The 25,757-nt window shown below is 40.3% G+C and overlaps 1 protein-coding gene across 1 annotated transcript in view; it reads right to left on the bottom strand.

Moving 5' to 3' along the window:
- Nucleotides 1-24,513, bottom strand: part of ccdc88b (coiled-coil and HOOK domain protein 88B) — a 62,427-nt gene extending 37,914 nt beyond the window's left edge. Inside the window, exons 1-15 of the mRNA XM_085431383.1 lie at nt 24,326-24,513; nt 23,079-23,227; nt 21,239-21,347; nt 15,104-15,173; nt 14,842-14,900; nt 14,054-14,137; nt 13,091-13,231; nt 10,783-10,928; nt 10,397-10,478; nt 8,726-8,884; nt 6,418-6,564; nt 6,035-6,209; nt 5,690-5,805; nt 4,546-4,614; nt 1,436-2,146 (exon numbers count right to left, since the gene is read on the bottom strand). Of these exons, the coding sequence (XP_085287509.1) occupies nt 1,436-2,146; nt 4,546-4,614; nt 5,690-5,805; nt 6,035-6,209; nt 6,418-6,564; nt 8,726-8,884; nt 10,397-10,478; nt 10,783-10,928; nt 13,091-13,231; nt 14,054-14,137; nt 14,842-14,900; nt 15,104-15,173; nt 21,239-21,347; nt 23,079-23,227; nt 24,326-24,385 (2,277 nt within the window). The 5' untranslated portion in view covers nt 24,386-24,513. The remainder of the gene's footprint in view (nt 1-1,435; nt 2,147-4,545; nt 4,615-5,689; nt 5,806-6,034; nt 6,210-6,417; nt 6,565-8,725; nt 8,885-10,396; nt 10,479-10,782; nt 10,929-13,090; nt 13,232-14,053; nt 14,138-14,841; nt 14,901-15,103; nt 15,174-21,238; nt 21,348-23,078; nt 23,228-24,325) is intronic.
- Between the last annotated feature and the right edge of the window lie 1,244 nt (nt 24,514-25,757).

The raw sequence follows: 25,757 nt of genomic DNA, 5'->3' as shown, positions 1-25,757 counted from the left end.
AAGAAATTTGATTAAACATTTAAACCTATTTTCTGCACATTCCAGCAGATAAAATAATTTTTTTTGTGTGTGTTTACACTCACTCTTTCAAACAGATGCAAGTAAAACACAGCAGAAAATAAATGAAATCAAAGACTAGCGGTCCTTTTGCTCTATTTTAACCTGTAAAGCAGAAGTGGCGTTGAAGAATCCGCGAGTTTCTCTGTGAGTTTCCCATTACGTCGTAGCGCACTCGGTGCTTGCTTGGAAGTTTAGGGATTTTTTTCGCTGTAAAAAGAAGTTTTCTTCCCACGCACAACGGACGCTAATGTTTTTGTCACTTTTTATGGAATCAAACTCAAAATAAGGTCAGTACTTCCACGCTTTAAACGCTGCACGCTCATACTCTCTCCCACAATCGATATATGATCCATTGTTTATCTGCACACAGCTGTTGTCACGAATGTCGCACTCGCTTACGTCACTGTCATGAGACATTCTCGCAAAAAAATCACGGTTTTAGTAACGCAGTAACGTAGCGTTCCTACGGGAAAGTAATGGTAATCTAATTACCGTTTTTGCAATAGTAATCCCTTACTTTACTCGTTACCTGAAAAAAGTAATCAGATTACAGTAACGCGTTCTCTGCTTAAGAGTGAGCTTTAAAAATCGCCTTCACAGTCATTGGTTTGTGCCACTTTCAGCGCTCCGCTGCAGTCTGGATTGTTAGGTTTTGACCACTTGCAGTGAGACATCTGCAACTTCACCAAGAGCATCAAACTGACTCAGCGTTGCATGACGAGGATCTTCACTGGCGATAAGAAACTGGTCTCCGGCTACAACCCAGAGACCAAAGAGCACGGTTCAGTGGAAAAGTTCATTTTATTTAACATTTACAGTGCTGCGCTCCATACAGTTGTCCATCATCAAGGTCAGACTGTTAGTGCAGAGTTGCACTGTAACTGTAAGCGTGAACTTTCCCTGACTGTGACACGTTTAAAAGTGACGTCTTTCACAGTACATTGAAAACCCAGACTTTTTTTCTATATTTACCATTGTTTGTGCCCAATACATTTGTCACTTACGACTCTCCCTTAGAAAATGTGTTCTCTTTCTCAAGATGAAAGCTAAGATCCATCATGAGTCACAGATGTATTACTGCAAGTGGTCAGAGAGGGATTTCCAAGGAGCGATCTAAACATGTGCTTAGCCCTGAAAGCAGTTTATAGCTGCACAAGGAGTCGATCATTAAGTGGCTGGCAGTCAATTTTAAATCAGTTTCAGCTTTTGCTTTTTATGGGTGTTGTAGCGGGAACATTTGATGGCGCTTTGCACACAAGAAACACATTATAAACACAATTATACAATAATATAACGCCCACGTTTTCACTTGTTTCACCGACCATTAATATCTACTTTCTACAGTCTCCAACTTAACCACTACAGCCAGCCATACCTCTATCTGCCTGCGGGCCTCCACCAAACTTTCTCCGGCTTTCTTCAGACGCTGCAGCTCAGCCTCGACGAGTACCAGCCGCTGCTCAGCCTCCCAGGTTTTCTTGCTCTGCTCTCCCAGTTTAGAGCGCAAGTCCTGGGCCACGTTAATCTGTCTTTCGGCCTCCTCCTGGGCCTCCTGGAGTCGTTTTGTCAGAAGCTCCATATCAGGACTAGTCAGGGAACATACGGCCAGGTGTGTAGCTATAGTCTCTACTTTATCCTCAACTGATTGTTTCTGTATCTCTGAACTTATTGGTAATTCAGTCTTTTCTTTCTTCGGCTCACTTTCTTTTTCCTGTTTCTCCCTTTCTTTCTGCCCTCCCTCAGCCTCTCCTCTTCTATTGGTCTGGATCACCTCATTGCATGGTTCATCTTTTCCCATCTGAACATGAAGAATCTCTTCACCAACTCCTGCTTCACGGTGAGTCCCGATGACTTCTCCTCTTTTCTCCTTCTCCTCCATCATTTTAACCCTTCCTTCCCCCTCTCCCCTGCAGGATTCAGATCCCTGGATTCCTCTCACCACCTTGTTTCCCTCCCCCTCCTCTTCCACTCTGTCTGGCATCTTCATTCCTTCCTCCTTCCTCTTGTCTTCTAGGTGTTGAAGTTTGGTCACAAGCTTTTCCAGACGCTGTTTCAAAGTGGCATTTTCATTCTTCAAGTTTTGAAACTGAAAAGAATAATTGGAGAGAAATTTAAAGACATTTCAAAGCTTTGAAATATCCCTTTTTTGTCACTGTTTCCTTTCATGTGCTGACAGTGATTGAACTTGAATGCATGGTGGGTAAGAAAACTGAAATCACCCCCTTTTCCTCAGAATACATCCAGTTTCGATACAAAAGAAAAGACAATGAAGTAGGGAAAAACGAGAGAAGGACAGACAGGGAAATTACTGATCGATTTAAATGATCTTTGGTTATAACAACACAATATAAAAGCACTCCTCCACTCAAATAACTACAGAAAACTCAGTATGCCTGAGATCCGTCACACAGCACCATTCGCAAATTCTAGTATAATGTTGTGAACTGAGTAACATTTAATTACCATATTTCATCTGAGGGAATGCAAAGCACAGCCTTCAAGTGTCTTTTACGTGTCATACTCAGATTGGTTGTTTTAATCGTAACACATTTACTATTTATTACTTAAAATATTAGTTTTTTTAAAAGTGTTAAAATAATGTCAAATCACACTGTCCACAATAATACAATAATACATTATAAAAAAGTTTTATCTTGTGACATCAGTGACAAATCAAGGCCATATGTTTATGGGACACACACAACACAAACCCAGAGAAGCCTGTGAACAATAAAAACCAATTCAAATTCAATTCTGTTTGATTTATGTGGTGCCAAATCACAGCAACAGTTGCCTCAAATTGCCCTATATTGTAAAGTAAAGAACTTACAATAATACAAAAAGAGAAAACCCCCAAAATTATATGACCCCCTATGAGCAGCGGCAGTGGGAAGGAAAAACTCCCTTTTAACAGGAAGAACCCTCCAGCACAACCAGGCTCAGGGAGGGACGGCCTTATGGCGCGACCGACTGGTAGGTGAGGGGAGGAAGACATGACAAAGACATGCTGTGGAAGAGAGCCAGAGATTAATAATAACTAATAAGGAGTGTGTCAGCCTCCGGTGATCATTTAATCAGAATTGAATCTTCACGCTACAAATTTGTTTCACTCTTTGTTGAAGAGGCTGAGTTACTTTAGTTACTGTTAAACACTCATAATAACACTACCTAGGCAACCTTTGTGTTTACATTTGACTTGTGCTGTTGCACTGTATATAATACTGTGTCACTACAGTTGCACTATAGTGCTGCTGCTGCTGGTACCTTGTTGTGACAACAATTTCACACATTAACTTAAGTCTGGTACCGCTGTCATTGGTGACAGTGCTTCACCGGAAAAGAAGGACAGAAAATACCCTTCATTTTGTTTGCACTGATAAATGTTGCCACCTACAAGTTATAATCACCGCTAAATGGTTGTTCAGTATATATAATTTTTTTTTAATAAATATCATTATCCCTTTTTATCATTATCCCTAAATATTGTATTATTATTCTAAGGATATAGCGTCTGCCCCCAGATTTCATTTGGTGGGAAACCCCAAAGCTATGCGGACACAGTTAAATGCAGTATTAACTGCAGTTAATTATGTTTCCCTTTGTTTAAGCTAACATTCATTCCTGCGTTTCTGTCATATTGGGCAGCAAACAATAACAACACAACATTTCACCACACTTTACTACTTAAATAACTAACAGTTAATGAGAACTATAGAACAATATTTCTATACTTTTAGCTCTCTTATGGTGTCCACCAGCTCCACCTGTCAGTCATCTGGTGTTGGGAGGCTAACATACACAGTATTTTTAAATCTTTTTCACTTGTTCCTGCTGCTGGTAGAGGCAGATGTAAGCTATGAGGCTGACAGCCAAAACAGTCAATTCTCAGGCTGGAGGATGGAAACAACGAGTAGAAATTTAAAAGAAAAAAAAAAAACACTGAAGGAGGGTTGTAGAGTCTGCGAGCAATCCATTTCAAACACAAGTGAGCCATTATTTTTGTAAAAATGTCGAATACTGCAGCTAATTTTCTGCTGATGATAAATAAATAAAAACAAATTGATTCAGCACCAGAATTCTGCTCCACTACAACACAACGCTGCTCACACATGCTATGAATTTATTATATATGGCTACATAATACATGTGGCAGAGAAGGGTTTTTACATTGGCTAAAAAAGCAATATTACTTATAATAATAATAATAATAATAATAATAATAATAATAATAATAATAATAATAATGGATACTTTATTGATCCCCATGGGGAAATTACTTGTTTTTCTCTGCATTTGACCCATTCACTCAGTGAAGCAGTGGGCAGCCCACTAAGCAGGCGCCCGGGGAGCAGTGTGTAGGGACGGTACCTTGCATTAGCGTCAGAACAATTTACTACCAGTCAACAATGTGACGGTAAAAAAAAGAAAAGATGATTGTTAGAACAGTAACTGTTTGGTAAAGCCTTCAGTTTGCTCTGTGCTCACCTCCCTAAATGTTTCCTGATGTTTCATCTCCAGGCAGGCCAGCTCATCCTTTGCATCTGGAGAATCAGCCTGCAGCGAGGGGAGATGGGTCTTTAATGCCTTCATTTGTTGCATCCTGTTTTTCCAGCTTCATTTACATCTTTAACAACTTAGATATATTCAGAGATGGCAGGCCTGCTGGTATCGTAATTAAACATTCTTAATTAAAAAAAATTTTTCCCAACATAATGATCATATCAATAACAAGACACGCAAGGGAAATGGAAAACTATATATAAAACCTGATTTGCATGTTATCCAGTTGTCATTTCTCTTCTGTCTGTGTGCATTACCGTGACCACTCGAGCAAAGTTACATTGTTACAACTACAAAGTTAAAGCTGCTGATTAATGTAAATGTCAGCAATTCACACTGCTGCGCAACTCACCATGCAGATGACCTTCTGCAAACTGCAATCATCAATAAAAGGCTTTTCAGTATTTTTTAAATTGTGAGAAAAATCCTAGTAGCAGATTTCCATGAAATATCGGGATTTTAAGGATATATCACCCAGGTTCAAGCTGAGCATCAGAATGGGGAAGAAAGGTAATTTCACTGACTCTGAATGGGGAATGGCTGGTCTGAGTATTTCAGAAATTTTCCCACACAATCATTTCTAGGGTTTAACAAGAATGGTCTGAAAAAGATGAAATACTGAGGTCAGGGGAGATTTGCCAGACTGCTTCAGGGTAATATGAAGGCAACAGTAACTCAAATAAATCCTTGTTACAATCAACATATGCAGAAGAGCATCTCTGACTGCACATTACATTGAACATTGAGTCACACTAGGCTACAAATTGGAAACTGAGGTTACGGTTTGATCATGGGTTCACCAAAATTGGACAACAGAAGATTTGAAAAACTGTGGCAGCAATCAGGTGGTAGCATCAGAATTTGGTGTAAACATCATTTAAGCATGGGTCCTGCTTGCCTTGTATCAGGCTGGAGGCGGCAGAGGTGGGAGATATTTTCTTGGTACACTTTGGGCCCTTTTAGTATTAACTGATCATCATTTAAAAATTCACAGGCTGCCTGACTATTGTTATTGAGTAAGGTGACATTTTTCTCTATTAGTCACAACTTGCGACCTCTGAACTCTGACCTCCTGCTGGGCCTGCAGCTCCTCCAGTCGTCTTCTCAGCTCTGCGTTCTCCTGCTCCGCTCCCAGCAGCCGCAGCGTCGAAGCCTCGCCCACTTCCACGCTCAGGGGCTTCTGATCTGAGGCGCAGAGAGGAGGAAATAAAGAATAAAACAAGAAAAAGAAGAACAGAAGGAGGGAGTGAGGCAGATAGGTGGAGGAAAGAAACAGAGAAAAAGAGAAATGGATATATGAGCTCAGTTACTGTTGATTAATAACCTGTGGGTAAGTATTACGTCAAAATATTTTCTCTTATCAGTTAATTAGCATGTCTTAAATGACAAGGTGCAGAGAGGCGGGTGCTCTGACCAATCACTTCACTCAGCTCCTCGTCGGACTCCAGCTCTGATTGGAGGAAACGCTGCGGAAGTGAAACAACCGGAGCAAGGACGCTGCCCCCGCTGCTGCTGTGCCTCAGGTCAGCCTCGAGGCTCATGTTCATCTCCAGCAGTTCATCAACTCGCTGCCTCTCAGTGTCCCGCTCCTAAGCACATATAGACACACACTCAATGATCACATGAGCAAGAGACTTCAATGGTCCTCCACACAACATGCATGGGGTTCTTTCATGAAATGCAACCTTTCTGTCAATAAAGAAAATATTAGAACAATCTGCAATCTTCAGTTCAATTATAAGCTCATTTGTACGGGATGGACAGAAATGCAAAAACTGCATCATAGTTTCCACCCACCGCTTCCACTTCCATGATTCTCTGACGCAGCACAAGATTGTCCCTCTCCAGCTCACGTAGGGAGGAGCAACGCGCCCGAGCGTCCGCCAGCTGCTCTTCTAGAAGCGTTTTGGTTTCCTGCAGTGCTGCGCACAGTTGCTGCTGCTCCTGCAGGGGGCACCAAACAGAGACGATTGAAACAACACGATGACGTGCTCACTGTTTTCGTTTCATGTATTCTGTCAAGTCTGGGGGTTTTTCTGAAGCAACTTCCTCTAATCTGTCATATCTATCAATGCTTTGCTCCCATTCAGTTCTCTACTGTCACTTAAGTGCACAAAGCAACTTTAAATGGTTTTAGCTGTCAGCTGAATGTATTTTCTATATAATTTCCCCTTATTATACAGTTCACAGTAAAGACACAAGCAAGTCCTGCTGAGGGAGTCAGAGAGGCTGACGTACAGCTGAGAAGCAAACTGCAGACATTGCAAGTACTAAAATATGATCTCCAACTGTGATCGTAGCTCAAGAGTTGGCAGTTCATCTTGTAATCGGAAGGTTGCCGGTTCGAACCCCAGCTTGGACAGTTTTGGTCATTGTGTCCTTGGGCAAGACACTTCACCTACCGCCTACTGGTGTTGGCCACAGGGGCCGATGGCGCGATATGGCATCCTCGCTTCTGTCAGTCTGCCCCAGGGCAGCTGTGGCTACAACTGTAGCTTGCCTCCACCAGTGTGTGAATGTGAGAGTGAATGAATAGTGGTGTTGTATAAATGCAATCCATTATTATTATTTTGGAGCTTGTATCCGGCTACTTTAGTACTTTTAGTACTCAGTCTGATGCTCTCCAATGTTAGAGTTGTAAACTGTTGTAAATTGTGACATTTATATTTTATTATGTTTTTGTTAGGCTGTATTAAGTGAATTTAAACTCAGAGTAGCAGCTTGATAATAACAGGAAACAGCAAGTTATTACAATCTAATTACCAAAGTAGTAGCCTAGTAATTACCTTGTAACAGCGGTGGTTATAACTGATGTATATTATATTGAATTTTATGTAACTGTGTACTAAACAGGCCACATAAGCAAGACCAATTAGTATAGTAATATAATTTTAAAAATATTCATTTTTATATCCTCATACTCACAGTAGTTACTTCATAAAAAAAATAAGGTAATACTTATTAATATCTAAATCCACATTAATAACCTATTAAAGCAAAATTGAAAAATCAGACAACATGGTGATAAAATATATCTTTCAAAATGAAGGAAAATAAAATATAATATAATACTAAGTCACATTTTTAAGATTTGTTTTAGACTTTCTGTGTTTTTAGTGAGACAAGTTAGCAGTTTAACAAGACTATAAAAAGCTACAAGGTGTTAAACCAGAAATAATCACAAGCAAACTGTCAGCAAACCTCTCTAGCTGTCTTGCTGGTCCTTTTTTGGCCAACTCGGTGTAATTTTTAGCAGAATCCACACTTACGCAGATCGCTGCAAACAACTTGTGAGTACGATGTTGTCACTACTGATAAAAAACGCAAATAAAACCCAACATGTAATGAAACTAATTTGACCTTCCAAACTGATTTTTATTTTTATTTCTTTACACGTAAACATTCGGCACCTTTTCCTCCCGATTCTTTACAGCCGCACAACAGTTCATTTTGAATTTCTGGAAACGAGTTCTCGGCACACACACAACATTAGAAAAAAATCACCCTTCCGGCTAACATGAGCAGTCACACTGATATTGAATTTAAACAGGATGACTCAAAAAAGACAGGGAAGGTGACGGTGAGGACACTGCAAAGTGTTTCACAAGGATATGAGCACATTTTTTTTTTGCCCTGAACAGTTATAGTACCTCGGAATAAATCTCATTTGGGTGTAAAAATTCCAATAACTGTAGCTGCTCTTTGTCAATGAAGCAGCTCCAGGCGGTAAATCCCAATGACATCACACAATATAATCTCATTCTCCGGCTTTGAGCTTTAGAGTTGTTCGTACTCACTCTTGATTGAAACCCTCAGGGCCGTGTGAGGGAATATATGGCTTTTGAGATTAAGTGGTACTTCTTTTAAAAAATAATAGCTACTCAAAGAGAAAGATTAAAAAAGGGATCTTCTTGATGTGACCTTCGCCAGTAATTTTTATATGACGGCCTTTGTCAAGCTTGTGTGTGTGTATCAAAGCAATGTGAAAATGACTTTGTCTTCCCTGCATAACATTTTTTTTAAACTATGTATTTTGTAGTGGAGATGTAGCTGTGTTGCTTGATTTCTCTATGGTGTGCGATGTGTGCTTGGTGTGTGTGTGTACCTTCAGTTGAGTGCGTGTGAGCTCCAGGCTGCGCAATCTGTGTTTACAGCTTTGAAGCTCAGTCTGGAGCTGCTCGGACCGTGCAGCTCGCTCTCGGGCACAGTCCAGCTCATCCCGCAGTGCACGCATGCCCCTCACATCACCCTGCAGAGAACGGTTCTGCATGCGCGCAGACACACACACACACACGGAGACACAGATACACAGATACATTCATACACCAGCTGGGATGAGGTCAAAGAAGGTTGTGAACAGATCAGGAATGCAGTAAAGCAAATGTTGACAAAGTCTGATACATGAGGAAGGAAATGTGTGCGTGTATACAATCCTGAAATGTACTCACAAGGATAGAAAAAAATTGAAAAGACCCATATGGAAAAGAGCAAGAGCTTTAACTTGCATGTATTATAGTTTCAAATAACATTTGCATGTCTTCTGCTATTTTTTACAATGAAAGTGGTCGAATTAACTGTGAATCACGTAAGCAATATGCTGTGTGAAATCAATGCAGAAAAGGTCATGTAGAAATAACTGGCTTGCAATAAGTCTCTTGATACTTATATAATTCAAAAGTTGAATAACTGATTTATATTTGGGCATTTTTTACACACAGCACGTAACTTCATTTAAACTACTGGAGAAATTACTCACATACTTATATTTAAGATACCCCTAATGTCCACTGTCATTATTTAAACATCATTCTAAGGTACTATTCAGGAGGACTGGCAAGAGTCAGGCCAGTTACTGGCCAGTTACCCATCTGTAAAACTGTTTCCTTGTAGAAATTATTCCCACACAGACATTAATCATTTAACAGTAAAATCACAGATTTAAATTGTAATTATCTTGAGCATTATCAACAACGCTTATGGCAAGGTGCTGCAGTGCTTAGCACTGTCACCTCACAGCAAGAAGCTTCCTGCTTTAAATTCACCAGCAGGCAGGAGCACTTTCTGTGTGGACTTCATGAGGGTTCTCTCTGGGTACTCCAGCTTCCTCCCACAGTCCAAACACATGCATGTTAGGTTAACTGAATAAAGAGCGGTATGACTGTGTGGTTAATTGTGGCTTGTAGTCTAAAACGCATTGATTTGTCACTAAGAGGTGAAAAGTAAAAATCCAACAACTCAAGTAATATTTTTTAAATGAACGTTGACTTTAAAAATTATATCATAGATGAGTCCTTACAGTGCACTTCTATATGTAAGACATATTTGCATAAGTAAATGATAATGACAAATGAAGAATGACAGTGATGTATGGAGTACACTTAGCACTGTGACAATGGAAAATGAAACTAAATGACTCGTCAGTGAGGGAACATTAAGACTGTATATGTATGATCATACCTGTAGTTTTGTTATGAGTCTAAACTTTCAAGTTCAGCTGAGACAGTAACAGCCACCTCTTTCAGGTCAAAGTGTATTTGAATGGAAAGAGCACAATCTAATTTACGGCAGAAAGATGTTTTTATTCAAGATCCAAAGGGTTTTGGGTGATTCTGCACTATTATGATTAGGCCCAGTGAGCAATAGTCTAGCTGTTGTCAAATTAGTAATGTTGTATGTGTGGTAAAAGAACAAAACAAAACAAAACAAAAAAAGAAAGAGAAGAAGAAGTCTGCATGAGATTTCTGTCTGTGTGCTGACCACTATTCCATGTCTGTACCTCTTTTTGAAGCTTCTGAAGCTGTTCCTCCATGGTCTCAATCTCCTGCTTGTAATCCAGTATCTGATCACCTTTATCTTCCCTAGAAAACATATCAGCACCGCAAATGCAATTACACAGTTTTTCTAAAGGCTTTTTCTTTTCTTTTGACTTGTATCTGTGATAAAGTGGCAGATAGAAATATAATTAGAGAAGAAAACGCTGTAATATTCTGAAACCGTACAGGCGTTTAATAAGCTGTGTGCGCTGGATTATACCTGTGAGCATCTCATCTGATCCCGATTCATTGCTCAGGTTTGCAAATAATTTTCTCTGTCTTGACCTTTGTCACAACTTTTTAAGAATTCTCCTGACTTCTATCATCTCGAGCACACACACAGACTCACAGTTGTTGTTTAAGCCGGCGCAGTTTGGCCTTGCTGTCTGCCAGCTGGAGTAGCAGACCTTGGGATGACTCCTCATTGCGGCCAACCAAGTGCCCCGTCGTGGAATCAGACTGGGCCTCCCGCTCCCGACACAGCTCTGCTATCCTCTGGGAAGAAGAGAGAGAGAAAGATCAATGATGGATGTGGAAAAGGATACAAAGAACAGCTGAAAAGAAAGACGTGGGTTGAGGACTAAAGGCTCAGAAACACATTTCTGAGGATCTGTGAAGGTGAAAACAGTGAGCCGCACATGGCAACTAAATAAGTATGTGCTTCAGTAGATGCTAGCAAAGGTAAGATACTAGTGTTTTGCTGTGTATGCACTCTTTTTTTACAGAGTAAGGAGCTTGGGCTGCTGTGATGTCTTCAGATGTTTTAGACTGTTTGACGCTTTGTGATGTATAATTTAAGTCAGATCAGTGTAGCAGCAGAAAATTCACACAAGGGTTAAATGTAGCAGGTATTTTTGCAAAGGGGGTGTATTTTATAAACATTAATGCAGAATGACCTTTTTATTCCTGTAATTTTGCAAACCAGCACAGCAACAGAACATTTTGATCTTACGCAGTATTCACATAAAGGAGAGCACAGTGGGACAGGGTTTTATTAGGGCCGATTTAAATCTGTGGAATTTATTCGAAACAAAATTTAAGATCTTACGTTGCTTTGATCTCATATTAAGGTTGTAGGAAATGCCTTTTAATCCACTAGAAGCTTAAGACAGATCTCAGTTAAATATCACTGGATTCAAGGATTGAGAATGTGTTTGAGATCAGAAGGCAGGAACATGAAGTGGAATCAGAGGTGCATTTAGAAAGGACTGTGGGATCTTTGCTATTTCAAAGAAGCAAAGTTACTACGCTCCTTACACTAGTTTTTTTTTTTTTTTAAATACTGTAGTCTGTTATCTCCAGCCTAACAGCATGCATTTCATTTTCCAATTCATTGTTACTTAAATCACATTAAAACCTTTGACCACAATGCCATTTCAATCCCACTGTGCACTAATGTTTTATGAATTTTAATTAGTTCTATGGGTGGTTCAGCAGAGATTTCACTGATACCACCTTTTGTTGGTTAAAAAGCAGAATTATTACAACTGTAGGAGGTAATCCATAGCTACAAAATGTCTGGGCGGCATCTGGTGTGAAATGTTGATCCAACTTGAAACAATGGAGGAACTGATTCACTTGCTGAAACTGATTTAGTTAATTAACTTTTAATTTCTTCAGGAAAACACATTTTCAATTTCCTTCTTGTCACGTCGGCGTGATTGAAAACATCATAAATGTCCAATTTTTTCATTTTCATTCATTACAGTTCTCCAGCAAAGAATCAAACAACGGACAATGATGGTAAATTCACTTTAAGGCACAATAACGCTCACACTATGAAGTCCATACTCCCACTGCTTCCATCTGTCTGCACAGTTGAAGAGAGCAAAAGTGATGCAGTAATTTGGTGTTCTTTCCAATCAGCTATTATAGTCGTTATTAATTTCTGTCTTATTTGCTCATTTGCCCACTTGCCTAGATTTAGATGAGCTGCTCAGCACTATCATGTCTGGTGTATGTAGCTACCACCAGCTACCAGTTAGCCTAGAATAGCCCTCAGAAACAGGAAGAACCGATGGCCTGACTCAGCTAAGGGGTTAAAAATTGACCTACTAATGTCCTACTTGTTATCGTGTTTCATTATCAGAATAAAGGTTCTATACAACTCTTCCAAGCTACCTCCCAGTGCACGATCGAATAAATGCTCAACTTTAGGTAACCTTGGTACTAGTTACACCTTTTTAATGTAAACTGCAAACTGCTACCAAACTAGAAATCTTAGAGCTTAATATCTGATCTGTTTTCTGATTTTTGTGACTACTCGTTCCTTGTTCATTGCGTTGTTCTGTCGCGTCTGTCTGGTTATCATGCTCTTGTGAAAGTTTCTTGGTTCCCTTTTTGTTGAAAGAAAAAATTAATCACAATCAGACTTCCTGTTTAAATTAAAAATGACAGTAGGCTTTGTGCTAGAATCATTTCGGGATGTGCTGCTTTGCAAATTCAGGAAGTCACAGATAATTTCACAGGTGCTGGTGGGAAGAATTAGTTATATTTATATTATAACAGGCTGTTTCATTCCCCATGAGTTTCTATTTAGCCTAACAGCTACTGGCTGCTTTTTGAGATTGGTATCAATGCTGTCATTTATCTTTTGGTTAAAAAAAACAGAGTGTCAAGTGTCAAGCTATTTCTTTAAGGCTTTGTGTATTGCATACCTCCAACTGTGTGTCTCTCTGTGCCAGCAGGCTTTGGATCTGTTTGGCCATGGAGCTAAACACCAGCTGCAAGTCTGCACCTTCAGTCTCCACTAGCTCCTCCCACTGAAGTGGCAGCACCACACGAGGATCCTGAGTTACCTGCAACGAGGACCATTTTTTAGGCCTCTATGACAAGATCAATACACATCTGGGACACCTGACACAAAATAGCTCAGGCACTGCGAGCGCTGTGTGAATACCAAGCATTTGTGTACAACGAAAAGGAAAAGAAAAATAAATTCTCACACGTCTATGTGTGAAAGCTGTAGGAAAATGCACTAAAAAAATTCACTAGTGCATGCAAAGCTAGTGATCATGTTGACAGGTTTAAAAATCTCCTCGGGTGTAAGCCATACAGAAGGAAAGCAGGGGGTGCATCCATTCACACAGAAAGAGCACCTCTCACCTCTGTGATTTGTTAGGCTGAAAAACCTGGGGAGAAAAAGGCTGGGAGGCAGCATGCTGTTACTGTAATTCAGTCACGCTGCTGTGCAAAATGTTGTTTTTGTAATTCCAGCAATTATTCATGGGGGGTGTTTTTTAAAAGAGGCAATTTGGCCTTTCTTCCTTATTGGAGCGGATGGTGGACAGTGACAGGAAAAAAGATGAAGGAGAGACAATGATGTGACAGAGGGGGGGATTGGAGAGGTGGACATGGGAGGTGGAGGATCCAGCTTACAGTGGCAGCAAGGGGCACCCAGAGGTCCTTAAAAGGCTGCCAACAGAATGACAAGTAGCTCATTTTCACAACTCAGTTGAAGCACAAGGAGAAGGTATAACAGTTTCATTCTGTCTGCCTACAGGCCAGACAGTGAAGGGACTCTTTGCTTAATCATGTTTGGGAACAAAAATCCTCCAAGAATTTCTTGTTCTTTTTTAATGAGTGAGGGATTTGGTTTGATTAATTCTGCACTTACTTACCTGCTGAATACAACTGGCAATGCCAGCCTGGGTTTCAATGTCCAGGGACTGGATCTGCTGAATGAAGGTTTCCTTATTCTCGCACTGTAGACACAGGAAGAGATGGAGTCAGGTGTGCATGCTAGATCAAAATACCAAAAACTGTGTTCATAGGTATTCCTGGAATTGGCCATGAGGGACGCTTATTAGAAGACAGCAGGGCAGTCTTTGGGTGGAGGACTCCTGGACGACTGTCCTTAGACTCAGACATTTTGTAAACTTGCACTGTTGAGCGGTCGGGCAAGATTAGCACGCCACTTTAACGTGAAGCCTGAAATTGGCTCTTGTACAAGGTTGCCAGGGTAACACAATACAAGGCTAAGATTGATGCCAGCGGAAACTCTAATGAAACAAACAAAAAAACCAAACAGTATTTGAGCGCAATGATCCTGAGCTGAAATTAGAAAAGGAAATTAATCAAGTTCCTCTGGAATGAGTTTATACAAAATAGTGCACAACAATCTGTCTTATTTTATCTTTTCCTAGAAGAATGTTACCTTCAGGCCTTTCTGGTAAAGTTTAAACAACAAATCTGTGTAGTTAGCACCGAAAATATGAGAAAAATTAGTCCAAAGAGTTCAAGGTGTGCAGATATGCACATTACTTTGAACTGATTTTGGAGGAAAGAACATGTAAAGTAAAGTGAAATTTATTGTGTCTGTCCTCCCTCTTTGTTTTTAAGTAACATGCACAATGCTGCTGTGGTCAGCTTTGACCAAAGCATGACGGTCATATGAGCGTGTGATCACCTGCACTGCACTTCCTAGTAAGAGTAGCAGCAGTCGCCTGAGCTCCTCCACGGCTGCCTCTGAGGACACAGAAATAACCGTCATCATCATCATTATCATCATTATCATCATCATCTTCACCCCCCCCCAGCACCCTTCTCCTTATCATTATCACCTTAATGTGCTTCACAGATAGCTGAGATATAGACTCGAACATAAAGTATAATTACTTTCTTCCTGCTGAGAGAGATTGGCACTGATAGGATCGTTGTTATCTTTATACCTGTTAGGGGGTCCTGGCCCAGAATGGCAACATTTGGGAGAGACATGAGTATCAACTGCTGCAAGTCTTCCTGAAAAGGAAAAGAAATGTAAAGAGTTCAGCACATACACACACACACACACACACACACACAAAAACACCTCAAGTAATCACCTGGACCGTCCTGTTCTTCTGCCCTCAGTTAGCCGAGATAAACAAAAGCGCAGGAACTGATTTGTTGTGTAAACAAATAAGAGATCCCTGATAAAACTGCACTGTTTTGTTCTTACACGCTGGTAAGATTTTGTACAATTTTAGTTTAATATATTTCACTGCATCTTGTTCTCTACTTATTCTCAATGTGTAATAGAATCAAAGAAAAACAATATGATGATAGCAGTGAATAAGAAACCTGCAGCTAAACCACTTAATACTACTGGCAACTACTGCTGACCTTTTGGGTATAACATATGGGTAATGTGGGTGATGTGACAGCAATGCAGACGCACTGACATAATCTCAAAGATCACAAGTGACGTCATAAACAACCAGAACAAATTACTTGGAGCGAATCAATCCAAGTATTAGTACTTCCAACAAACCTGACTGGTACATGATCATAGCCATTATTCATTCACTTCAGCTTGTAACAGATATATTAGTATTAGTATTTACTCAGGAAGTCTTAAATGGTAAATGGCCTGTATTTGTAGAGCGCTTTTCTAGTCCCTAAGGACCCCAAAGAACTTTACACAACCAGTCATCCACACACTGGTGATGGCAAGCTACATTGTAGCTACAGCCACCCTGGGGCGCACTGACTATAATAAGTGTATATAAACATTTTTTTGTCAAAACTGACTTTTAACAGATTTAAGGAACCATCTCCTTAGTGGATCTGCTATGACAAAAACAAATAGGTCCAGATCAATCACCGGAAACCGTTTACTGCTGGAAGCAGCTGCTTGTCTACATTTAGCAAACTCTTTATTACACAGACCTGTTCAATTTCTTTCTAAGAAAAAAATCTAATCAGCCAATTACATAGAAGCAATTCAGTATATTTAGAGATGTAGACATGGCCAGAGAGGACCTTCTGAATTTCAAACCGAGCAGCAGAATGGGTTGTTGATGCCGAATGGGCTGATCTGAATATCCACAATCATCCTGCCTTGTATGAACAGTTCAGGCTGGGGGTGCCGTAATAGTGTGGAGAATTTTTTCATGTTCCCTGTAGTCAAATGGCGCCTATAGTCACCAGATCTCAATCCTCAGCTGACAGTCACCAGACCTCAATCAGATCTCAATCAGCTGCACAGCTGACAACTCTGCAGCAACTGTGTGACGCTGTCATGTCAGTATGAACCAAAATCTCTCAAAATGTTTTCAGCACCTTGTTGAATCTATGCCACAAAGAATTAAGGCAGCTCTGGAGGTAATAGTGGATCCAACCCAATACTGATAAGGTGTACCTAATGAAGTGACCACTGAATGTAATTTCAAGAGAAATTTCAATAATTTTGAGTTGCTTTAATAACAAGACAGCTTGGTTGATTTTCTTGTTAACAACAATTCTGATCACAGAGTGTTAATAATCAATTTTTAGAAGTTTTTTTTCCAAAATATTTGTTTAATGTGTGTCCTTATTGTCTAGATTATCTAAGATTAACTACAATTCAACTGATCAAAGCTGGACTGTTGATGCATGTTGTCATATTTGCTCTGCACTTTATTTTATTTATTTATGTATTTTTATTTCTCCACTGCCAAAAAGGGAAAACATTCCTAAAAAAAGAGAACATCTTTTCACTGCTGTCTTGATTATCTCAGCTGAGGGACTGTGCATCTTACAGAAAACCATTTAAAAATTTGAATTCACTAAAGCCATTAAATCTCTGGCTCATCATTTTGGACATTTCCTGCATGGTCCAAAGTATTTTTAATGCTTTTCAAATTCAGGAGATTCAGGACGAGCAGAAGGCCCACCAACACTGTGTTCATCTTGTTTCAGCGAGTCGTAATTTCTGCTTTGAGCTCTTGGACAAATCCCCTGGCAGACTCAAATGACGCTGAATCAAGCTGGACCACAGACGCCTCAGACATTTCCCGTCCAGAAACCTGGCTTCTCTGGCAGCAGAAAGAAATATCTGTCATGTGACCCCACAGCGCCTCCCTCCTCCTACATTGCCATCCAGTGCATCACTAGTGTAGAGGGTAATCATTACTGTTACTTTGCCACTTAATTTAGTTGGTCTTAAACTTAAGAAAAAGAAAAAAAAAGAGGAGAACAACTTCACCGTTAATTAAAAACATTTCTGTCAGAGAGCCACACACTGTTGCTGGCTAGCTCCTTTCCCAACTGCTCAGAAAGCCTGTTCACAACCTCCTCACATCCATCAGCGCAAAATCACAAGAGTACAGATGTAAGTCACAATTACAGCTCTCTCAGCTGCTTACTGTAATTTATAAACTGTATGGGGAGAAAGGCAGGGACTCCCTTTAGCAACTGGCATGTGCAGCAAACCTTATGTTTCTGCTCCTTCAGGGCGTTTAGGATATTAGCCACTGTAGCTCTGAGTTGGTCTTCGTGCAGCTCGTGGCTGATAATGCCAAACAGACTTCTGCAGGAGATTAGCCAGACTGATAATTATATAGAAGCGCCTTGTTGTTGTTGGCACAGTAATGTCTTTGCACGGGCAATTCCCTGCCGGGCAGTACGGCCAAGATACATACTGGGTTGTATTTTCTTGAATGCCTCCTGCACTTTATTTCATACATTATTATTTATAATGCAATACAAAGAAAGAGGTCAAGAATATGAAAAATGTGCAGAGATTTCCAGGGCAGTCACACTCAAAGTTCATTTCTTAAGGAAGTAGATTTTTCCACTAAAGCAAACGCCCAAAAAAAAAAAGGAATTAGCTATATGGAGCAGTTCTGAAAGTGGGATAAAAGCATTCATCACACTGCTGGCTGCAGTTAAGAAGAGAATTAAGTTCCATCTGTAAGATCTTTTTCAAATCCCGCCTTTTTATTGTATGTTGTTTGGATTGGTGTTGGCTTTAATTTTTGCCACAGACTTCCTTTTATTATTTATTTATTTTTCCCCCTAATTTTAATTTTTTGGCTTTATGCAAAAACAGATTAGTAGAGACATCATTTAGAGATCTTTAAAATGTGGAGGGTCAATAAATTAGTAGTCAAGAGAAATTAACATTTAAAATCCCATTAACAGAAAGCTGGAGAGCAAGTGTCTCATTCAGTGGCAGTAAATGGAGTTAAAAAAAAAAAAGAAGAAGAATAGATTAAGAAAGTCAGAGGGAGAACAGAATACAGTCAGCTAGAGTAATATACATTAGCATATAATGAAATTAAACCAGTAGAATAGATGCAGCATAGCACTCATAAATTTTACAGTAGGTTATATGAGTCCATACAGTAGACGTGCACAGCCTCCACCCCCCCCCCACCCCCACCCCCCGTGTCGTCAACACAAATAACTCCGTTTCTATAGAAGACAAGCTGAGGTCACAGCAGATATCAAGCCCTGCCAAGCTGCACACTGTTTCTGTGGCTTAAGCTCTCCACACTCTTGCCATTGTATTGCACGCACTCTCTCACATAAACACACAGGCAGCATTAAACAGCACAAAAAAATATAATAATAATTCAGTGAGAAGTAAAGCTGTGACTGATGTGGAACTAAATGTCTGCAGAGACACTGGAGCCTATTCTGAGCACACCTGCTGAAATTCTAGTGCAATGTCGGCTGATGTGAGCGTCTCAATTATTTGGCAGTGTGCTGTGCTGCTAGGTGCTTTCAAGGGACATTAGTGATTCACTGAAAATTAGGAAACGAAACCTCGTAGACTCGTGTTCTTCTGTTGTGTGACAAGCAAAACAGTGCATGTTCAGTCCATCTGACTCGTACTTCGGGATGGTTTCCTCGCTCAGAGCAGTAGCTTTCTGAATCATCCTCCGGGGGTTGGAAGAATTGTGTCATTTCCTCAAATGCCAACGGCGCATGTGAATGCACATTATGAAATGCATGATACTGTGGGCTATTTGATAGATTCTCAGTCTCCTTCCTTCCTCAACCTCTAACCACAGCAGCAGCTAAAAAATGCAGCTCACCACTCCTCCACTTTTTCTCACCCCATTTGCCTGATAATAAGCAAGGACACGTCGACTGCGGATGGAATATTCTCTGTTTCATCTTTTCTCTTGTGCTAATATGCTGCCTCCCTGTGCATACACTTCAAATTTTCCACAATACCCCCAAGCAATATATTGCTAGTGTTAAGAGTGATAGTTGAGCCTCATCTTGTCCTCTGTTTTTACTACCTTGCAGCTAGAAAACTGCTTCTCCGGCCCTCTGCCATCAACTCGTCTCCCTCGCCATTTGTGTGGCTGTGAGTCATGTTTTAGAAAGATATTCTAGCGCTTTCACAAGACTTTTTTTCTCGTAATGAGAAGCTGGGAGTCATTTTAGTCCATCCACAAAAGAAGCCATCACACTAGTGTTTATGAAAACTTTTTTTGTTCTTGAAATTCTAGAGAAATGATTGGGGCCATTCAAGATAGGAGCTGGACCATTTACAAATGACCGTGCAGCCTGTATCACTGTGTCACACGTTTGCCTCGCTATCTCGGTGTAATGACTTGTCCTGCTGCTGAGATATTAATGCCACAGTTTCACAAGGTATCAAACCACCCAATTAAGCTTTGTTGAAGCATGTAGCTACAGAGATGAAACTTCCAGAAAAACAACTCAAAGAATTAGTTTGACATTTTGGGAAAAACATGTATTTATTTTCTTGCTGAGAGTCAGATGAGGCGATCGATACTGCTTTCATGTCTGCTTGCTAAAAGCTGCCGGGGTAAAGTTAGCACCAGAAAGAAAACAAGGTAAAGGGGAAAAAAGAAAGTACCAGCTCATTAACTGACATATTCGATTTTCTTAATCCCTATATGAAGACTGTTGCTTAGCTGGATGCTGGACTTTGAAAGCTTTATACAGCAAAAATAATTATGTGTTAGTAAACTTAAATTGCAGCAAAGACAGGTTTCCAGCCACTGTGATGAGCTCAGCTAACCAACAGCTGCTTTATTGCATCAAACTATCTTGCAATCAAAGTTGTTGCAATCATACATGCAACAACTATCTATTCAAACACAAACACGTTTAGAGTTAAGATTCCTGATTTTATAGCACAAGTGATAGCACTGTTTTGGTGCTTATTCATAAAGAACCTAAGATTGCAAAATAAAAATAAATTCATACCAAATGTCTTTTTTAGGCATTTACAGTTGCAAATCTTCTAACATTTTACCAGTTTAGATGAACTTTTATGCAACATTAGGAGGCTATACCATCCAGCTGCATCATCAGCATTTTGCAGTCATGCTTCTGCTGACCCGAGGCTTCCGCTAACACCTGAGGGAAATACCTGGTGCTCTAGATGTTAAATGCTCAGCTATGTTCACTGCCGAGTCTCTAACTGTGCCTGCTGTTTGAAGTTGAGCAGGTAGCGTATAAAGCCAGTTTATTAAAGCTTTCTGGCTGAAATCAGGTTCCTGTTGCCTCTGAAAACAGGCTAATAAAAAGCACAGTGAAGCAGAACGGTAAAGCTGTAGTAACAACGGGCGAAGAGACACTGTAGCTCGAGCGGCAGACGACAAACCTCACGGGGGTTCAGCATTGCAAGTGCTCATTCTTACACTGCAAGGAGCTGTTTGCTTTGTGGCAACCCAGCAGCAACTAATGAGCCAATATTTGAACATTTTTGTCCAGATAATTATGTCCAGAGCTTCACTGAGAAGACTACGCGATGCAGGTGTGGGGTTTGCTTTTGTTTTCTGAATACTGTGCAAAAAGTATTCATCTGTCCAAGTTCTAAAATTAAAAAGTGCACAAAATGCAGTTACATAAAAATATGAGCTAAAAACAAAACTGTGGTTGCCCTCATAGCTTTCTTTATCACAGCCATGCCTGAATGGACTATACCGTTAATGGGTTTCTTCTTGTTATAGTGGGAATGTGAAGCTCAGGAGAAGTCCTGTGCAGGCTCTGTTGCCTTTCAGTACATTGAACAGAATCTCACCAACCTCCCCTCATCCCCACCCCCCTCTCTCACCACCATCACCCTTCCCTACCTGGTAGAAGGCTCGCAGGTGTCGATTTAAAATAGAAAAATTCTGGACTCTCAGCATGTGGTCATCTCTCTCGCTGTTGTACAGCCGCTCCACCTTGGGGTTTGGATCTCTGGGTGGACACACACAAAAAAACCACACACACACACAATTACACACAGTGGTTTACACACTGCAGCTTGATCAAACAGCCCAGCAACATTTCTCTCCAGATGAGAAATTCTTATGCAACAGTGCATTTAAGCAGTGTGAATAAAATTTTAATGAGGTCTGAGAAGCAGGCAGTGAGAATCCACATGCAATTATTTGTTGAAATAATGTGGCTTAGGTCGGGCCAAATTAATCAGCCATTGAGCAAATCCTGCCTAAGATCTTGTCTTGCCAGTTAATAGACAAAAGGTTTTCTCCTGCTGAAACTTGAACACGAAGATAAGGGAATCAGTGGAGATGGCTTATAGGATGGCATGATTGTAATTTGCTAGAAATTTCAGAACATTGTGCTTTAACACACACGCACTGCAAAACAACATGAGGTTATGAAACCGAGTGCGATAAATGTTACATCACTTTTCATGCAAAAGAAAAAGAACAATACCAAGTGTTTGCAACCATGTTAGCACCTCTCTGATGCTGTGCTGTGGCACACCATAAAGCATAAGGGAAAATGTTTACCAGTTAGCATGATAGGGTTCTTAAATTACCATCAAACACAAAGTGAGGGTTGGTATTTTGGGAGATATCTGCGCATAAATCAAAGAAAAACTACAAAGTGGATGCGAAAAGTGATGGTGCCGCATTAAATATCACAAAAATTAAGACTCACTCGAGTTTCTGTCCCTTGAGTCATGCTGTCAGTTAAACTAAGCTGAAGTATTTTAGTGCACAACATTAAACTGAGGAAATTATCTGCCTTTATTTAATAGCTGTATGGATGTAAAAGGGCTGGATGCAAATACCACACTGCCAATACGTCCCAGTGGTCACTCAAAACACTGCAACAAAAAAAAAAAATCTACAGCCCTTAAATTATTCTCCTGTTGCCCTATTATATATTAATATAGTGTCCTCCTATTACTCTTTCTATTATTAATGTGACTGTTTATTTGTTTAAGTGACATCATTACAACGTACGAACTGTGCGGCCACGACCCAGAAGGAAACCAGGACATTAAAAAAGCTTCTGTGGTTCATGCAAAGTGCAAGAACCATTATAGAAGCAGGCAAGACTTCCAGGCATACAGATAAAGGTGTTGTTGATTTTTTTTTCCAGTTGTCAGTAATGTTACTGCAACAAAAAAAAAATCCCATCCATCCAAACAGGCATTTTCTCCATATTATAAAAAGAGAAGTGTAAAATTATTGGCAGGACACAGCTGCTCACAAGGTCACTTTGCACTCTTTCTATTATCCCACACACTGTCCATCACCTTAACTCACTTCACTTAAGTTACATAAGCATCTCAATCACCAGGCCACCAGGGTGCCCAATTTCAGTGCTTTTTAATGGCTTTCACTCAAAAAGCAAAAAAAAAAAAAAGCTGCCATGGAGTTTAAGCAAAGAATGGGTTGTGTGTACATTTCAGCGTTTCAGATTGCCAATAAAAGCCACAGGCACTTTTTTTGCAACTAATTGCAAGGTTGAACGGTTTATATTTTCCATTTACAAATGAGAACTTGTGTTTTTATTATTTTACATTTATATTATTACATTTAAAAGCAGACTGACTGGGTAAAGTTTGCAAAAGTTTATCAAGTTATCTTTCCCCCCTCTCTAATAGTGACGTTTATTGCAGTGTCCACGGCTAGGAAGCAGTGAAAGTGAGAAAATGTTGATGAATCTTACATGACCCTCATGACCTCATTGAGGAAAATCCCATTGGTCAGCCTCAGGTAGCGGTCTCGGGCGCTCTGCGAAACAGAGTTCACTTCCATGTACTGGCTGTAGTGAGGTGCACCGTCCTCACTCTCTACCATATTCTCAAACAGCAGCACCTATGAGAGACAGATAGAGATGATCTTGTGTGGTGACCAAAGACAAGGAAGAACCGGCACAGGAGCAAAAAATAGGCACAGAGATGGGCTAAGGGAAAATTTTCACACAGGAAGTCACTTGAGTCTGTGCACCTGTCCGAACAGGTGGGATCTGTGCGCTCACACTGGGAAGCACTTCACAGCGACAGCCAGCCAAGCAGGACTGCAGCCAAGGTTTCTCTCTCGCGCGCTTCTAAGACGACTTGTGCCAATGCAAACTGCAATATAATGAGTTTTATTCCCACCTACACCTTCTAAAAACTGCACAGTAGGTAAACAAAGTAACAAGCCACAGTTGGTCTCAGCTGATGAGGTGATACAGAGGAGACTGAGATGCGGAGGATAACAACTGGGTTGGGTGGCAGGGGATCCCTTCAGGGTGAAAAATCTCATGTCAGTGAAAAAATGACCTGCTGAAGTGGTCCAAAGAAAAAAAACAAACCTCTTCCAAGACCTGTTGAACCTGACATCTGACCAGCCCCCTCTTTGGAAAGGGGAAACAACAGCCAATGAGAACATCCCTATAAGACTTAGTGATCACATTATCCAAGCAGAGATCATTAACCAGAAGGGGGAGACTTGGTGACTTGCCATGTTGAAACCCCTGCTGGGAATTCAGTGTGTTACAGCTGTAGTTGGTTTAAGAGAGAGCATACTCTATGACTATTTTGAAATCAGAAGCAGCCCAAGGACACGGAAGTGTCGAAGCTGGGAGAGAAAAAGTTGGTTATTAAGAGGCGAGGGAAGCTGCCAAAAGGAGAAGTGTTTGCTTTTCTGTACACAACAGAAAAAAGGCAGGGTCGAGGCTGTTTGTGTTATTTATTCAAGTTTTATATGTATTCTGACGAACGGAACTGGAAAACAGACTGGTCTAAAAAATTTCACAAGCTTTCTGACTTGAAATTATACAGACTTTACTACAGAGTTGGTCACCGGCTAAGTCGGATTTTGTCATTTTTTTCACAACGTTTTACACCCTCCTGTTTTATTCTCACCTCTGCGCCTCTATAAATGATGACCTTTTCTCTAACTCAAAGTGATAAATGATAAATGACGTACCCATTGCGCCAACGCACTTTCCATGAATTCCTCTATTATCTCCTTAATGTTGGACTCCATTGTTGTGGCACGAGGGCTGTGAAACACTACAGAAGACAGCTAATTAAAGAATATCACCAACGCGGTGTATGTAATGAATCAGAGACAGAGAATCCATCTTGCGTCAAGTGAAGTAGTTTGACATTTGTGCGGCCCTTCCTCCCCTCCCTCTACCTCGTTTGCTGTCTCTTCCTCTCTGACTGCGTGTGTCAGTCAGTTTCATTGCAAAACCACACCGGAATTTTTCAAAACGCACATGTTGAGGGTTTTTTTTTTTTAAACACACCCTCAAAACTTCACACAACACACACAAACACGGAAATATTTTTCTTGAGTACCGCAAAACACTAGAGTGCGAAAAAGGGACATTAACTTCGCAGAGGTGAAATATTAGGCCTATTTCCTCCTCTGCGTATTTATGTGCACATTTACCTTAAATGTGTGTTTTTACGCCATTATTTGCCTCAGTATCGCCTTGTTTTGACCTTAGACATGACATGTTGATCTAATGTGTGTTAAAAATGAGAAGGCTTCCATTTGAAGTTGTCAGAGGTTTAGTGTCTCTAACGTTCACCGTGCGTTCAGCTGCGCTCCAAGCACTGTGCAATAGTGACCTCTGGTGCTTCAAAAGGAAAGTTCATGCTTTCACATATTATTAATTACATCATCAAAGGGGAAGTGGGCTTCCTTACTTTGAGCTAGCTGCTGTGTATAATGCATTGCAGTATTTTCCGTTCTATAGCTGTCTAAACCTGCGGTATAAGGCTTCATCTGTCAAGGCTTTGATGCAAGTAAATGGGCAGGGGCGTTCCTAGGATTTCTTTAGGTGGGTTGATCGAACGCAGAGCAGGGTGGGACCACAGGAAATCAGTATTTTTAAGCAGAAAATGAAACCATTAGTGCAGAAAACACGTGGCACAACTTTCAGGTCCATGTCCAGCCCTGTGTTCTACTTATTATGTGATTTATTACGTGAAAAGTGCTGCACAGGAATTTACATAGCTTTTTTCTTTCTTTCTTTCTTTTTACTGGATATTTGTTTTGCAAAGTGGAAAAACAGTAACTAAACTAAAAGTTAAGTAAAAACGTCCCTATTAGAAATTATATACTGTATACTGTAAAATGTTCTCATTATGTCTGCTCTTCAGATTCATGTAAATACTAGTTATAAATGTTTGTTTCTTAAATGCTGCAGCTCGATGTGATTTTAATTACTTGTGTATTGCTGATCAATAACAGTAGCATGCTCAATAATCCAGGTAAGAAAATCGCAGAAAGCTCATTCTGTTCATCTGGACGTTGCCTTTTCAGGAGGAGAAACATTTCGTCAGTCATTCTAGTGAGTTCTGATCTTTCCTTATAAGGCTGGCGAAGGCAGGCAGCTGAGACTTAA

This window comes from Copadichromis virginalis, linkage group LG2 (genome assembly GCF_057382275.1).
Source record: "Copadichromis virginalis isolate Kocher_CV1m ecotype Utaka linkage group LG2, C_Virginalis_male_GT1.1, whole genome shotgun sequence".
Taxonomy (NCBI): domain Eukaryota; kingdom Metazoa; phylum Chordata; class Actinopteri; order Cichliformes; family Cichlidae; genus Copadichromis; species Copadichromis virginalis.
The sequence above is the reverse complement of the archived record's forward strand: the minus strand, read 5'-3'. Positions and strand labels throughout refer to the sequence as shown.